This window comes from Anopheles stephensi, unplaced genomic scaffold (genome assembly GCF_013141755.1).
Source record: "Anopheles stephensi strain Indian unplaced genomic scaffold, UCI_ANSTEP_V1.0 ucontig26, whole genome shotgun sequence".
NCBI lineage: Eukaryota > Metazoa > Arthropoda > Insecta > Diptera > Culicidae > Anopheles > Anopheles stephensi.
The window spans coordinates 39,739-56,902 of record NW_023405191.1 but is presented as its reverse complement, the minus strand read 5'-3'; the positions used below and the strand labels follow the sequence as shown (position 1 = coordinate 56,902).

Sequence of the window (17,164 nt, the reverse complement as noted above, 5' to 3'; positions counted from 1 at the left end):
CACCGGCTCACACTCTGCACAGATGCAGAATGGTGGTAGAATGGAAGGATTTTCATTTATTGCCCCCGGCCCCGTGATACGACGTGATATAAAGTATGATGGTAGTAATGTCATAAATTTCGAAACGAATCAGTCGGAGCGAAATAAATATGGAAATGTATGCGGCCCCAACAACAGCAGCATCTCATACGAGCTTATCGAGCAAACTTATAAAATGCAAATAGGCTCGTAAAAGCTAAACAAAAACGGCCAAGCATCGGAGAAGTTCTCATGATGCGCACAAGTTAACAGCATAACGCTCCGCCGGCGTAATGGCCTTGAAGATGACCTTTTGGGTCGGTGGATGCGCATCGCTTTGGAATTTGAGAACGATGGCGCAGATTGATTCTAGAAGGATTGTGAAAACTTAAAGCCTTGACCACTCACACGCTAGGTCTGGAGATGAATCGTTTGCTCGGGTTGATTGAGCACAGTTTACATCCTTCGCTTACCTGTAAAGAAGAAGAGAGAAATTAGCATGAAATTAGAATTGGCCATTCGCAGTACCATGTGGAAAAATAAATAAAATTTCACAATTTGCATCGTGCTCCACCAGACTAGTGACTGCCATGCGCTTGACCAATTTATTCACACACAGCACAGAACGCCGCCTAAGACAATCCTGAGACCATCCGGCAGACCCCAGTAGCTAACAGCAACTGTCGCCGAACGCAATAATCGTTATAATTTATATCAATTTGATTGCCCATAAGCCTTCATCGGGGCCACATCTTTCCCGCCGGCGAACCAATGCCCACAGGTGAACACGCAGCGCGAGGAAAATCAACGACAAGTACGCGCAGCACTCTCTTTAGACGGTCCGTTCGCGAAGTCGGTCCTGGTGCGCGGCAAAGTTCAAATAACATTTGCATTTCCTCCCGTTTCGAACCGTGCCGGCGAAAATGCCGATCGGGCCATTCGGAACCAAACCGAGCGTAGCCCCTCGAGAATGAATAGAATCGTTTGCTGATCAGTTAGATTAAATCGTCCGCATCTTGGTCCTCCCAAGGAAGACAGTGCAATCGGCCCAGAGAAATGGGAACGGTTCCATAAACGTTTTATAACCATAAATAAAAATCGTCGTAAAGAAAAAAAACTCCCAGTGCGCCCTCAATTTATTCCACCGAGCGTTTTTGCTCCCTCCCGATCGCGATCGCTAGCTGCTGCACTAATCGTAATCACATCGGAGATCGGAACGATGTTAAGATTTCATTTCACCTACGATTCGTCCGGAACACAGCCATCGCGCAAGCAGCAATACAGCAAACAAGGAGGTTTATGGTGGAAAACGAGCCGTAACCCAATTTCATCCTTCGTATGCACCTGCGCCAGTGTCATCCGGAGTGTGCATCCCGGGAAATGGAGCCCGTGCGTAATAACGCAGATAATCCAATGGTTAAGCTAGCCGCGGCTGGCTGGTGATTGTGGTGATTAAAAATTACCATTCCCGGTGGTCACCGTTAGGTGCGCGCAGCAGACGCAACTCTGCACCCCGTAGACGAACGGATGACAACGCCAGCCTAACGGAATGCACCTCTAGCCGTTCCTGTCTGCTCGTTCAATAGGCAGCACGCAGACTGGAGGGATGTGTTTGTTTTTTTTTTTCTCGAAATCTCGATCGACAGCGCACGGGGGAAGATTTATTTCGTAAAGGATCCCATGCTGCGGCTGAAAGATGAATGACGGCCATAAATCCATCCGTCCGATAAGAAATGCTAGCTTTCGAAATGCGTTGCGCTCAGACAGACACAAACAAGCAGAGCAAAACAATCAACGGAATGTTGCGAAGGGTTGGTATGGTTCGTTTTGCATTTGATATGTTTATTGATTTATGTCACTTTCGACGACTGTGCCGACTGCTACATTTGAATTAAAATTGGTTTGAGTTTCAATAAAGCTTTCAAATGTGATTTGCGATCGATTTCAAAATTGAAACATAATAAATAAGATTTATCCTAAAAAAAGATAAAATAAGATTTAAAGGATCAAATGAATCAAAATTACAGGGCTCGCTAAATAAATTTTCTCTTTCATTTCAGAGGGTCCAGATTGGCCTTAGTGCTGTTTCTATACTTGAAAAAATATTGAAGTTTGATGAAAAAATGTAGTAAAAATTTTTCCTTATATTATTTACACAAGCCAGTAACATATTTTCTCGAAGGTTATATAGAATCACCTGTTTGCAAGTAATTCAAAATAAATTGATGCTCTTCTGCAATATGCAATGTTATTCTCACAAATACGTCTGAAAACCCCTGTAATTTTAGACATTATTTCTATTAACAAGGAGAACACAAGCTAATACAAAATATTTTAAATACTCCAAATAGTGATTTAATTGTCTGCAAAAAAGTAAAGTTTTAATTGAGTTATTTTCCCTGCATCTTTGTTTCAAGCATAATCATCGTGAGAAAACTGTCCCAAAATGGTACCGTTACCCGTTTGGACACATTTTACATATGTTAACAAAACACACACACACAAACCTCCCACCACACCACATTCGACGCGCTTTCCATCATCCAACACTTTCCCCCGGCTAGCAACCGTGGATCAAAATCGGCCACGGTAGTTGGTTGATTAGCCACACCGCTCTGCATCGGTCGGGCGTGAACACACATCCACATATTTTTATGATCTTGCACCTTTCGATTGTGATCTGATTTATTCATAAGTGGATCGTAAAATAAAACGTTCGATCAGGGATCTGTGGATTGGTCCCAACACTCCACTCCACCACCACCACCACCACCACCCAACCCGGATAAAGGCCGTAAAACAGATTTAGGTGCTGGATTGTGTAGCGCACACGGTTAAACTCGTTTCGTATCATTTCCATAACATCTTAATATTGGTATCCTGAATAGTATCGGCCGACCAAGGCGCCAAGTAGCCAGCCCGCACAGTACCAACCCGCACGGATCAATCTAAGTGCAATCGTAAACAAATTCCAGCCTTAAAAGAAATTGCAACCGGTTCCGCCGCTCTTTCCGGTTGGTTTGTGTTGGTGCCACAAATAAATCCGTTACCGAAAGTTACATTGGTCGATTGGCGGCACCACGGGCTTCAAACAAAAGAGGTTGAATTCCACCCCAACCCCGGAACACGTGCGGTGCCGCCTGCAGTTTAGTTAAAAGTTTGTAGCTGTAACTACATTTTTACAACTGGCCGCCCAATTTGTAGTTTTTTTTTTAGCAATTATGAAGTTGTTGCTACAAGCTTATATTGGTAGGAAGCGGTACGTACGAGGGCCGGGAAACGATACGAATGGCTTATAACCTTCAACGCATTGCCAATCGGATTACACGGCTATACGGGGAGTTTATTCATCATTTGCTACAGTCGGGTAAGCTTGGAGCTGCACCGTATTCCGGCAGGAAGTTACCCACCCGCCGACACCAGCCCAACGTCGAGGCGAGATAGCTGTCTGCCAGCCGGAGGTATTTACATTTGCATTAGCTTATCAGATTATTTTACTATACTGCGCTTGTCGAATGCATAATGCGTACGTTGGTTCCAGATTGTTAAGCGGCTGTGATTCAATCTCAAGCTCAGCATTTTCAACGCGACTGTAATTGACGGGTATCAGCGCCTGTCAGAGCGATACATTGTAAGGATTTGTTCTTTACCTAGAATGCGAGCTGTGTAAATTATTTTTGTCTGCACTCTTCAAATGGTACAATAAATAGAGCTAATGTTCCTCTAACTCCCAATATTTCTAGTACTGTACTGTACTAGAAACCATTTAGGACCCTCGGACAATAAGGTTCCTTTTAAGAAATTGTCCCTGTTCTTCGAAGACTTTTTGAACTACAAGGTCTCATGATAGGCGAGACCTCTTGGTAGGTGACATCCCATGGTAAACAAGGTGAGACCTGTGAGATTGCTGTCCAAATTATTGGCCTCTCTACCTTCCGACAAGCCTAGGACTGTACGGCGTGGATAATTCTGAGGTTGTCTATTCAATGAAAATAAGAACTTAAAAGACTTCAAATATTCATTCAGATTTACTTCACCTAGACTTTAGAACTCTTCTTGAAAATTTGCACACTGAAGGATTAGACACCTAGATCAGCTACTTTTAACATTAAAATAATTTAACATTCGAGAGCTGTACAACGTTTGTTTGACCCCGTGAAAAAAAACGCTAGCTGCCAAATACCTCGTAAAATATCCTTACTTCTCACTCAACCCCAATGTGAGTCCGTAACCATTACATTACGCCGGACATTCTCGTCCCGTGTAGTTTGCAGCACATGTCATGAGTTCATACCATGCTCACTTAACCTACATTTCTACAAGCACACACACGGCCAGCAGCGAGTGATTTATCAAAATGGTTGTCGACGGTACGATTTACTGTACAGCAGTGTCCCGAAACGCAGCGGGGGGCTAGCTTAGCACCACTGACATCACCCTGCCAGGCTTTCGCCTTTCTAGCCGTCTAATAAATACAGCGCCCGGCCATCAGATCGCTTGATTTTATTCGCACTTACGCCAACAAGCTTACCGGGGGCCTCATCTTCGCATGTCCATCCCCACCCCCTACTTCCCCCCCCCCCCTCCCCACATCCCACCCATGCAACCCGCAGGAAGTGTCTTTACCAGCATCATGTGTCAGCCAGGAAGAATCCTCCGCTGGCCATCCGCCGTTCACATGCAGTATATGCCCGGCGTGTGGTTCGGTTGCATGTCATGCGAGCATGATTGCAACGGTTTTTTTTTCTTCTTCTTATTTTCCCCCCCACAAAACTTTGCCAGCATGTAGGAGGCCCCGGATGCTTCCCCAGTGCGGGACAGGCCTGCGGGGAAAGGGGAAACGAGATACTATTTGTTTTCGAATGGTTTATTACATTAGCTCACGACACGGCACGGTCATCTTCGGCGCTGGACGTCGACGTTTCCGTGGCCTGGCACCGTGGCTACTCCAATGCCTACAGTTCCACGCTGATCGGCCGTGCAGGCGTGCGTGCTGCAATCGATGTCCCGGCTGGCTGGCATTGTTCAAGCCTTTATAAGCGAAGAACACAGCTTTACACGCCCGCTGTTTAGAAGAAGCGAAGCTTGGGGGGGGGGGGGTTCCTTGCTTTTGCTTTTTGGCTGAACCTCGGACAACCTCCACGTAACGGAGGATGATGTGAGATCGTGATCACATTAGCATTGGAAGGGCTTGCCCGGGTCCTTTGAGGAGAGAATGTTGCACCTTTAGAATGTTTCGTACGGGGTTGGCCGTAAACGTTACTACAAGCTCATCCTAACCCTCCAGGCGAAAAATAAAAACGGTAAGCCGCCTGGTCGAAAAAGGTCATTGAGACGTGTGAGAAAAAAGTGGCAGTGCCAAAACGGTTTTTATTGGCTCGGAATTGTTGTGCCATAATTCATCATTCACGTTGTCCCATTTTTGTGAGTTTTAAGACGTCTGGATTACTCTAAAATTAGTATAAATTACTGACGATTCGTTTCCTTCCCATACTTATTAACCTATTTCCTTTATGATCCTCTCAATCCCAACCAAAAAAGAAACACTTGCGACCCATTATTAACGCCAACAGCAAGTGCACCAAGGTTGCTGGCAGTCACACCGGCCTTCCCCATCTCCGTACGCTTCGCCAATAGCCAACAAAGCCGGAAAAGCAATAATCCGGAAGTACAATAACCCTGGCTGCATCTCCTGCATGCAGCAACAACCCAGCAGCCGCCAGCAGTTGTCACCTTTTGCCACACTCAACCTTGGCGTTACCTTGCGACACATCGTTCCACACACAGAGTTTTTTGCGCGAACGCACGGAGAAACCATATGCAAAATGACTCGTGCAGACTCCACGCAGTGGTAAAGGCAACAATAGTGACAACAAAAAAAACAGGCATCCTTGTCCCCGGCTTCGTCACATAAAGTCCCACCACACAAGATAGCCCACCATAAACGACGATAATAATACAATCCATTCACCGGCAATTGTACACCAGCAGTTTCTAAGGGGAGGACACGCGTGGAAGATTGGACGAGACAGCGGATGAGTAAATGGATCCGCGAATGGTGAGACAAAATGGCCTTCTTTTAGTTATTGTGTCTTTCTGCCCGCATGCGCACCGAGCGTCGAGGATATTATAATGCTGACAACGCGATAATAACTTCACAGGCGCCAACCTTGCCTGTGTTTGCTTTATATCTATTTTTTTTAAACAATTTACTGTTCTTAAGGTCATTTGCTTATTTTTTAACTGTAATTTTACTATAATAGAGATATTTTAAATATTTTAAATTCTATTCACGGTATAACAAATATCCGCAATTAAACGGTTTATGACTGGCAAACAGGGATTGATTTCAATTGCAATCAGCAAACCGTGTGCATCAATCGCATAAATCCGTTGCTGCCCAGCTGGCAAAGATTTATGTTCCACATTAACTGCAATTGCCCCGCAGGACGTTCGCGGGACAATTGCGAACCTATCCATTCGTCGTACATCAACCGATCGATCGACGAGGAAATGTGGTGAAAAGTTATGCCATCGGCTCTACCACAATTCCACCGGCCAAGAATGTCACCCCAGGAGAAAAGGGGTCCCACATCCATAGTACAACACTCCAACTCGAGTCGAATGCCATTCGATGCTAAACTGATGATGGTGGTTCCGTTAGATTTGCACATTCGCTGAAATTGCTCTCCCTGGAGAGGAGAACGGACGGACGACCTGTCCGATGGGCAGAATAAATTCGAACAACCATTGGCGATCCTCGTTTTGCCTGAACTGATCACCTACCCGAACTGTCATAATAGCAAAATCGGGTAGGTGATAAATCTGACGACCACAACCACAAGCCCCAATGTGGCGTTCTAAGCGACATTTAAATTCGCATCCAAATAAATCACAACGAATTATCGTGTAACACAAATATCGGTTCTGTGGCAGTTCTATCAGTTCCAGATACTGTGAAACGAGCCAATCGATTTGTTTTTTTTTCCAACGAAACAAACGATATCAACAACACAACATTCCTCGCTTGCATCTTCAGACACTCCAGCCCACCGGATGATCCCAGTGGGACAAGTAATTAATTTCCTTCGCGGATTTTCCCAACCCGCTGGACACACGCACACCGAGCCACACAAACACCGAAGGTGTCAGTTGGGCGTACGAGGTCGCACCGAATCGCGATGCCCCCTTGGCAGTACTCCCACGACCTCGGGCAAACAACACCACGACGATGATGTTTTGCGCCTGCATTTGCGCGCAACCTCCTGCGATGGTGATGACCCACCACCGTCCCGGGGACAAAGTAAAGGTTTGCAAGCCGGATGCAAGGCATAACCTCGTGGGTGCGAGGGAGGACGTTATAGGTGTGAACCGTTAAACAAAGATGTCAAAAGCTTATCGAACCCCCCGCCGTGCCGTTAGGAAAGCTTTGGGGAGATGCTGGATGAAATTTTGCACACGCCAAGAGCGGTTCATTAAATTAATCTTCCAAGGATGAGGCTTCAATGCGCAAAAGGAAAGGTTACTTGGTATATATATTTTGATAAATAACTTAATGATGGTGGTACAGATGAACTTCAAATTAATACCCTCAATTATTATACACCCAATTTCTCCTAAATATTTTATAAAAATCATTCATCTTTTATTGTTATTCTTATGTCTCGTTTTCTTCATCTTACTTATCTTTTCTTTTTCTTCTTCTTTCTTCTCCTTTTTTTTGATTATTCTATCTTTTGAAATATAGTAGATTGTTTAATATAGAATTGTTTAAATCTCTCATTCCTTCTATTGATCTGTTCTACTTCTGCTTAAGCTTTTTTGGTGTTAATTTATATCAGTAGTGTATTGTTGGTTTTTTCAAATGTTTTGCCACTATGGATTACTTTTCTTCTCTCGTTTATTCCTCATTCCTACTGTTCTATTTAGCTTTCCGTTTTTCTCACAAAATTGATGAGGTTTTTTATTATGTTTTTTAACAAGTTACACCTCTTTCAAAAGTTTTGTACGTTTTGTGTGTTTTTTGCTCTTTTTTGTTTAAGATCTACGCTTTTTGTTAATTTATCAAAGAAATAATCATTTTTCGAAAAATTCATGTACAATTTCCCTATTTCCAGCTTTGTCGTTTTTTTTTTTTGTCTGACAATCCTTCATCAATTCCATTTGGAATGTTTTTAAACATAAATTATTAGCAAGTAAAAGCTCACAGACTTCAATGCAAAAAAATACAAGCACCATTTGCCTAATGCTGAGATAAATCGTAACAACAAAAAGGGAACACCCCTCTCGGCAATCAACAAAAACTGTCATTTGGAACCGTTTGACATTCCCCCCAACATTCATTACATGATAATCTTCAATGTTATCTAATTTATCACGGGTTGCAGGCTTTCTCTCTGTTGCATCCCTCCGCGCATCGATCGCTTTATTTCTTCGTTAGGCCATCGGACCATCATCATAAGCCGTGAAGCAATGGGTCTCGCTCGTTAAATATTCAAATTAGTATATCACATATCCCAATGGTGTTCGGGTGTGTGGGACACTTGCTCTCACCTCTCACTCTGATTCTCCGACTGTCCTTCTTTTCTTTGCAATACAAACACACACACGCCCAACCCCTTAACAACCCTATCACTTTCTAATGCAACACCACAAGAAAATGCGCGCCCAGCAACGGTTCCGCGGCTGGTGCCGTGACGCAGTGTCGGTTCGTGTTATCGGTTGCACTCAAAATTTATGGCCTCGCCGGCGGGCAATGAATTTGCATCGGATGTGCTGTCGCAGTGTGCTGTCCTAGCACCGATTGCACCGATGGGGCAAAAAAAAAGAGCGTCGCAAATCGAGATCGAGCAAAGCTTGCGATGGTTTCAAATTTCATCGCCCAGCACCAGCTATAGAGCAAAGACCACAACCAATTCCAGTGTTTTTGTTGGCGTTTTGTTGGCATGTCGTTACATCGTATGGTTGATGTGGTCACCAGGTACTTTATATCTCTCGCTACTTCTTGGTTCCGTTCTTTACGTTCTGCCAAGTTCGTGCAGTTAATGGTTTTGAATCTGATGTAAGGAAAGCTAACTATATTTGTGTGCTTAATTTATGACCGATCGACATCAACCACACAAATCTTGACCGAGCGAACTGTTGCGCTTTTCTGATGAAATTCTGCCCAAAATCGTGTGCCGCCGGTGACCTCGATACCACCGATAATCGGACACATTTATGGCTTCTGGCACAATTTATTAACTTTCATCATCAGATTACGATATTCATCTCCCGCGTTTGCGGGATTTTATTCACGGAACGAAGGTCGATGACGATCGAAACCCTCGAGACAGGTGCACGGGTACAGTTTTATTGCCACTCGGCCGAGTTCAGCAGTTAATCCCTTCTTATTGAGGTAATATAAAAAAGCACAGCACACAAACAAAAGTAGTAAAGCTTTGAAGCGTTAAGCATTCTTGTATCAAACAGATCGTCTGTTAAACGGAACTAACTACACTATCACGCTACAGGAACCGGGCCAGTAAATCCCGGCAAGAGATAAGCTTAAGCCCTAGCCTATAATTCAATACAAACCACACGTCAAACGATTCCATCCCACCGTATCCGTTCGGTACCTCCATCATAATCGCATCTCATCCACCCGTGAGGCCTGGCGAACCCTCCGCCAAACTAAACCTAATGTGAAGTTCGTGCCCATCACCTTGATCGTTCTCGCGAAGCAACCCATTGACGCCCTCCCATCCCGTTTTCAATTAAACGTTGGCCTTTTGCACCAATGGATGGACGGCCGCGCGCGAGGGGACCGAAAAACCTTGACCGCCAAAGGTTGCTGAGCGCTTGGTTAGCAATTATTTTTCTCCACCCTTCATTATTCAGGCCCTTCCTGAACATGAGGCTAAAATCTGTCCCGAACAGCGATGAGGTGGAGAACATTTATCTTGAGGAATCTCTTTACGCGCTAAATGAATGGAGTTTCCCGTAAAACGGGTAAGGATGTTTTGATGGGCTCCCATACGGTTGGCCCATGAGCTCATCAGTCATGCCATGCTGGCAAAGGATATGTGATGTGATGTGCTGTGGAATTGAAACGTTGACCTTCTGGAAAGAAAGTTCCCATTCGACTGATGAAGGGGTCTGGACCCTTCGAAGGGGTTCATCTGGAAGGGATAGAGAATCTCTTCATGAAGACACAACATATTTACACAACGCTCAGAACGCCTTTCAGTTTTGAAGACTTCGATAAGCAACCTAGTTCTTGAAGTTGGTTGTGACATTGCTTCTAAAAAAGTACTCTACTAAACTTCTATTTTCTCCTACAAAAAAAATCTGTCTTCAACAACCTTCTTCAACATCATTTTCCTACAGCAGCCGGGAAAAACACAATCCATTTATCCCGCCATCACCATCATCGCTTGATTTATACCGACCATAAACGCCGTCCGCTAAGTAAGCTTTCATAAATAATGTCTAAATTATTCAACCGCGTAAATGCTGACACAAAAACGCCACAGCAAAGAAAAAAACACCCCGTGCAAACAATGGCTGACTGGCCGTGCGAAAGGCAAACACCGCCAGATCAACCGAGATCGGTCCCGGAGCCCGGTTATTGAGTGTCAAAGTGTCTTCCGTACCCGTAAAGCGAAGAAATAATCTGCACTTGTGCACAGATGTCCTACTGCTCCACCAAAACGAGCCTCCCCGAGGTTCGTGTCCTACCGACCGATGGGAGTCTTTTGTTGTCCACTCTGGCGGGAAGACACACCAACGAAACGGGAGACCAAAATTGGACGGCTCTTTTTTTCCCCCTCCGCCCGCCATCAATGGAGAAGCCAACCGGCAGTCCGAAACTGGCAAAACTGACGATTATGTTTGTGTCCCAAGATGTGCAATTGCACCACCGCCGATGATGGTCAATTACCATTTTCGCGCATCGATTGAAAATCGCTACCAACCGGAGGGGTGGGATAGTGAATGGTAAATTTATCCATCGTGATTCCCAGAATGTGCGGGAATCTCGGAACACTTTCCACCGGGCCCCGCTTGTTTTTCTCCAGGAAAACACACACACACACCCAGCATCGCGGGATGGTTGCTGTATGGCGCGCGCGCGCTCGCTCAGATAAACCGTTGCATACGCGGGCATGCATGCAACAGCGCACCATAATCGCACCGAGCGGGAATGTCGCATTTTGCATTCACGCATTTTGTGACCATCGATGTTGCGTCGACGCTCGGGATGCGATCCGGATGGACAATTGCGCTCGATCGATGCTGGATGGATGCAAGCTCATGAATTATTCAAACACCAACAGCCAGCCAGACCCGACGAATTACTCCGGAAGGTGCAAAAGTTTTTTTTTTTTTTTTTCGTTGTTATGTTCCTCTCGGTGGTCAAATAAAGTGCTGCGATGGAAGACATCTGGTGGGGAATTTCGCAGTGGGGCGAAATTCCTATCCAAACCGAGCTACCTTGGCTGTAGCAGAGCGTTTGATCAATTGGACAAAAGGAAGGAATATAAGCATTTATAAAACTTATCAAAAATAGCTCAAAATTTTACTTAAATTTAATCGAAACAAAGTACTGCTTTCTGCTCCATTTTTCGCCTCAATATCAACAACAAGTCCTTACAAAGTGGGCTCCCTGCTTAAAAACGCAGCCTTCATAAAGCATTTATTGCGGCTCGCTTCAATTTCTTTACGATTGGATCGATTTCTTTAATGAGTAACGGTTTCGGAGGGGTACCATAAATTTTCGACCCTCGCTCGCTCGCAAAAGTCGCAAAATGTGTTCCACATACTTCAGGTCTCGAAAAACACCTTAAAGAGCCACGACCGGCCACAGAACTATCATCGTACCCGTTGAGCCATATCTTTATTTGCCCACCTTTCGGAACCACTTTTCCTTCATTTGATCCGTATCGTTTGCCGAAATCGTATCACTTACGGTCGCCGCCGCTCGCTACCGAAACCAGATCGCGATCTCTCGGTCGAAAATCCTTTCCACTGTTTTTGTATATAGTTTGCGTGATTTTTTTTTTGCTTCTCAACCCATCGACCAATGTCTTTATAGGTTTGCACGGTCTTCCTCGACCGGCGTGGCGTGGCTCAAGCAGGGCCGCTGGCGACAGTTATCGATTGGTAATTAACTTTTAACAACATATTTCCACCGTCCGATTTGGTTATCGTACGCGCTGATGATGATGATGGTCACGGGCGTTTGATCGACTTTTGCCGAGAGCGAGAGAGCGAGATCGTCACGGGAAATGAGCGAGAAAAGGAGCGCTTGATTTTTATGCAACAAAAAAAGGAATGGTCAGAAGGACTTTTTTGCTTGTTTATTTACTTATGTGTTTTTTTGTTGAGGCTCCTACACATGATATGCGTGCAGAAAGGGAGAGAGAGCAAAAAAATCACACACACACTCCCCCGAAGGCAAGTGTCTTTATGAGCCGAAACGATAAATGATAATCGGAGTTCGCAAAGCTCATGTTAAGTCAGGAACGCACCCAGGGACCTTTTACTCCATTTAAGGCGTTTTCGGTCCAGCAGTCGGACCATCAATGCGGGCATGTACGATGATATTAATCGATAGTGCGATGTGTGTGCTCTTTTTTATGCCCTTTATTTATTTATGCGTACTATTTGCCTTGCGTTGGTAGCCTTATTTTTTAATAGTTTACTTATTTATAGCTTGTTTTTAATGAGGACTTATATTCCGGGAGTCATGAGGTGCAGATAGATGCAGGATATAGCAAAAATAAATAAAATAAATTTAGTGGTAAAAGGGTTCTTACATTGTGTATAATGCATACAACCAACCAAGAAAAAAAATCCATTAAAACATTGAGAAACCTAACAAAAATTGCATCAAAATGAATAAATACCTCAGGAAGAGTCCTTAGCAAATGACCACACTCGCGAAGCATAATAAAGAAATTAAACACGAAACGAATAGCAAAACGATATTAAAGGATTGAATTACACAATCAACCAGTGGTTAATAGTAATATCTATCCGATTTGATACAAAACTACAATAAGCACGATGCTTCCACCGTTCGCAGAATCAAAGTACCTGCGGTCAACCACGAATCAAAAACCGGGAATGACTTTGAAATGTTTTTGGTACGAAACTTCAGCACGATTGCTTAAAAATAAAAGCCCCTCAAATCAACCACACTGGTTTGCCGGTGAAACCGAACCGAAAAGGATCCCAAGGATAATAAAATCCTCGCACACCACATCTCACATTTCGCCGTGCACCGTCGATTGTGTAATTATGATTCCCGCCTTGATGATGCTGATGATGATGATGATGCGGTCTCCATTGATGGAAGTTTTGCGGTTAATTTGAGGCTCCTGCTTTCCTATGGTTTCGGTGGTGCAGTCGATTGGGGATGATTGTAAGGTCTGCCGGGTTGTAAAATAACGCCACCATAACCATTCCGCTTCGTTATCTTTTAATCGATGGATTGGCCCGGTTGGGTCGGTGGGTCGGCTTTTTATATGCAAAATGTGGGAAGCAATCACTTCATATGACGCTTCAAACTTTGATGCAGTAAAGCGCTTCATATTTTTCGATTGCAATAAATAAAGCGCTCTAAACATTAATAATAACGATTGGCTAGATTACTGACCCGGCTAACAACCCCCCTCCCGGCACAGCTGTGGGAAAAACAACCTTAAGTGCGCTCATTGCGATTTAGAAACGGAAAAAAGCACGCACCACGATAATAGATTTACATTATCCATTTATCTTGCCACGGCTCAAATTCTACAACCATAGAAAGCGTTCGAGCGCTATGTAATCCTTTCACTTTGACCTCTGCGCGAGAGGTCTCGCAAGCTGTCTCAGCTTATACTTCGTGTTCTTCCTCTTCCATCAAATATATTAACTGCAGTTCGCAAACTACCTTACTCGCTCAGTAACCTACCCTGGAAAGATGAATCGAAAGCATCGATCAACACAATTTAATGCACAGCTCGCTCATCTGACCACCCTGCTGCTGCCAAGCGCACTCGATAACCTCCCGAACGTCCCGTAAGCTGAAGCAGCACACTAACAAACCAAATCAAAAAAGCTGCATTCGGTGTGTGTGTGTGTGTGTGTGTGTGTGTGTGTGTGTGTGAATGCAATTGCATTCGGAGATAAATGATCGTCCTAACCCGAGGTGCCACCGGGCCCTCGTACCATTCCCGTTGCGGCATAGATCCCTTAAGGGCGGCCACAAGTGACAGGAGCCGGAGTGCTTGCTTGCACCAGGGTGGGAAAAACAAAACACAAACTAGCCACACACACACACACAGCTCTTGGTAAGAGTTGGAAAACGGGTGGAAAATTGCTGCATCCCCCTCCCCTTTCAGTTGCCACTTAAACGAAATCATTACAAGTAATGTTGTTTTTTTTCGCGCTACTTCCTCCTGCCTTTTTGTTCCTCACCTCCATCACACAAATCGTCCAGGGTTTGCTGGGCCATTCGAAACATGGAGTTCCCGGCACTAATCGGAAGTAACAAATGTGCATCGATTTATCTTGCTGCTCGTTAAGAATGCATGATTATTTTTATTTGATACTTCCCCTGCGAGCGATGCTTCCATGCGGAGTGTCATTGCAAACCGTGCGGGCCGTGTTTGTTTTATTAACAACCAGCTCGGTGACTGAGGTATATTCCGAGCGGGCTGTGCCATTCGATTCGATTATCGTACTTTAGGAGCTCATTATTTGTCTATTATTCAAGTATGTTTAATTTACAAAGCACTTACAATAGAATAATTTGCTTAGAATATAATACAAGTTACCCATTCTGAGCTATTATCTGGGCTAATGCCAAACTCTAACGTTAGAGAAAAAAATCTTCAATAGGGATATTTATTCTAACGGCTTCCTAATCAACAAAAGTGCTTTTTTATCACATCCCAAAATTAGCCTCTAGCTGTTCGCTGTAGTTTGCATACCGAAAAGCAAATAAAAACTCACATTATAAAAAAAACTGTGATCTCACTGGTTGGGGAAATATTATCAAACATTTTACTCTAAGAGTGGCTTATGGTTGTTTAGAGTAGTGTTATATTTTTTTAATTTGAAACAAAACTCAAAAGAGAAGATGAAATTGCTAGAAAGTTTTTTAAAATGTGTGCAATTTGTGGCCAAGTGATTTTGAAGCATTTAAAACTAAGCTAACTTATTATGAAGGATTTTTTTCTTTCTTGGTCTAACGACCGCTTATACTCTTAGGTCATGCCTGCCATTTCTGGCTTTTAGACTTAATGGTGATACCACGCAGTTGGATAGTCAATCTCCTCATACGGGGGAACGGTCCGGAAGGGATTTGAACCCCAGTTCTTTAGTATGAAGACCGGTGCCATTGTCGCCTCTTCCACCGAGCCGTCCCTTTCGTAGAATATTTAAGGCGAATTTGTACATTTCATTCGTTGTTTTTTATGTTATTAATTGCGGAATTGATTTGCAAGCGACTAATATTTCACTAAACTTTAACAATCGTTTTAGTAACAGATATCCGTAGGTTTTGTGACAAAAAAAAAAACATTTACAAAAACATGGTAGGCATTTGACTTCATAAATCCAATTGCCATTTGGGGTCTAAAAAATCTAGTATAGGCGATATTCAACTAGACCCTCAATTCTTTCATCTATCTTTCTTGTATAAACATCAATGTCAATATAACAGAACGATAAACGCCAATATTTACATTTTTCCTTTTGATTGTAGGAGAATTAATCGATGGAGGTCGATAAAAGTGTTTACTCTCCAACAAAGTTTCAGAATACCGAATTCTTATCAATCATGTCTGAAAATATTTGTTAGAGAGATTTTCGATCGAATTCTGTAATAGCTCTCATTATAAAAAAGCAATATTCAAACTTCTAACATTTTTCTACACCCGTCTTTAATGCAACGGACAAACACTCTCGTTGGACACGATTCTTAAGCAACAGAAACAACGCAACATAACCATATTTTTCTCGCTGCCACAAAGTTACACCTTACACATTACATTATAATCCTGCCCTGCCAGCGTTCCCGGCCACGTCTAAGCGCTTCTAAACCAACCGACCGACCAGCCGGATACATAAAACCACCAATCACGCGAGCGCCTGACTGTGGCACCCATCAAGCCCCGGACACCGGCGCCCATAAGCTCGCACACACACGGGGGGCTCTCGGGTTGGTAAAATTTAATTTATTTTTCATGTCCTAAATGGGACTTTAGCGTCGCGTACGAACATTATTGTCCACGCACCCGGCATACGGCCCGAACGAAAGCTCTTTCCCTGCAGCTTCTGGCGCACACTGGCACCGGTACCGATTTCTCAACCGGTACGGTCAAGCCACGGCAGTTTGCCTGGTGTTTTTTTTTTCGCTTCACCGCAAACCGACAAGTGACCGCGCAATAAATTATCTGCCGTGCAGAGTTTTGGTTTTGCGATCCGCGTGCGCGAGCCGAGCCGTGGTCAACAGATTTTGTGCACTCCCTCTTTCGAGTTGGCCAGCATTTTTACATGCCACCTTACATGCATTCCACGGTGCGCATGTGCAACGGCGTACTGCGCGTTTTAATAGTTTAATGAACCGTGTTAAACAAGACCAATCAACGCCGTTAATATGAAGCTCGTTTAAAGGATTTGAAGCGTTTACACGTTTCCCAATCAAATGTCGAAACGAAACGTCAGACCGAGGTACACACCTCTTGGTGATCACCGTGTCACATCATCGATCAGCCTTCGGATCTGGTCAGGGTAACGTCTCCGCACCAGACGAACGTGAAGCTAATGTCTAATTAAAATAATCGTAAAAACTAATAACAATAAATCGAAGCGACCGGGCAATGCCGACGCAATTATGGGACGTAACCGGTGCAACCTGGAGGATGTATGTTGATAAATCATTCGTTTATATAACACGTTGATAGCTGTCGATAAATTCTTCAAGCAAAATCTGTAGAAGTATGGTCATCGGCAATACTAAAACTGAATTCTTAATATTGCTCTGCTTGGTTGAAGGAATGAATATTAAATGTAGCTATGCAGGACGGACTTAACCTTGCATACGATTGACATTAGCTAATAGATGTCTATCGAATAACCCGAGGCATGCACGTTGACACACATTGCTGCCAAGTTC

At 43.9% G+C, this 17,164-nt stretch overlaps 1 protein-coding gene across 1 annotated transcript in view; it reads right to left on the bottom strand.

Moving 5' to 3' along the window:
* Nucleotides 1–419: 419 nt before the first annotated feature.
* Nucleotides 420–17,164, bottom strand: part of LOC118516281 (homeotic protein female sterile-like) — a 31,287-nt gene continuing 14,542 nt past the window's right edge. The window contains exon 3 of the mRNA XM_036062120.1: nt 420–491. Coding sequence (XP_035918013.1) covers nt 488–491 — 4 coding nt within the window. The 3' untranslated portion in view covers nt 420–487. The remainder of the gene's footprint in view (nt 492–17,164) is intronic.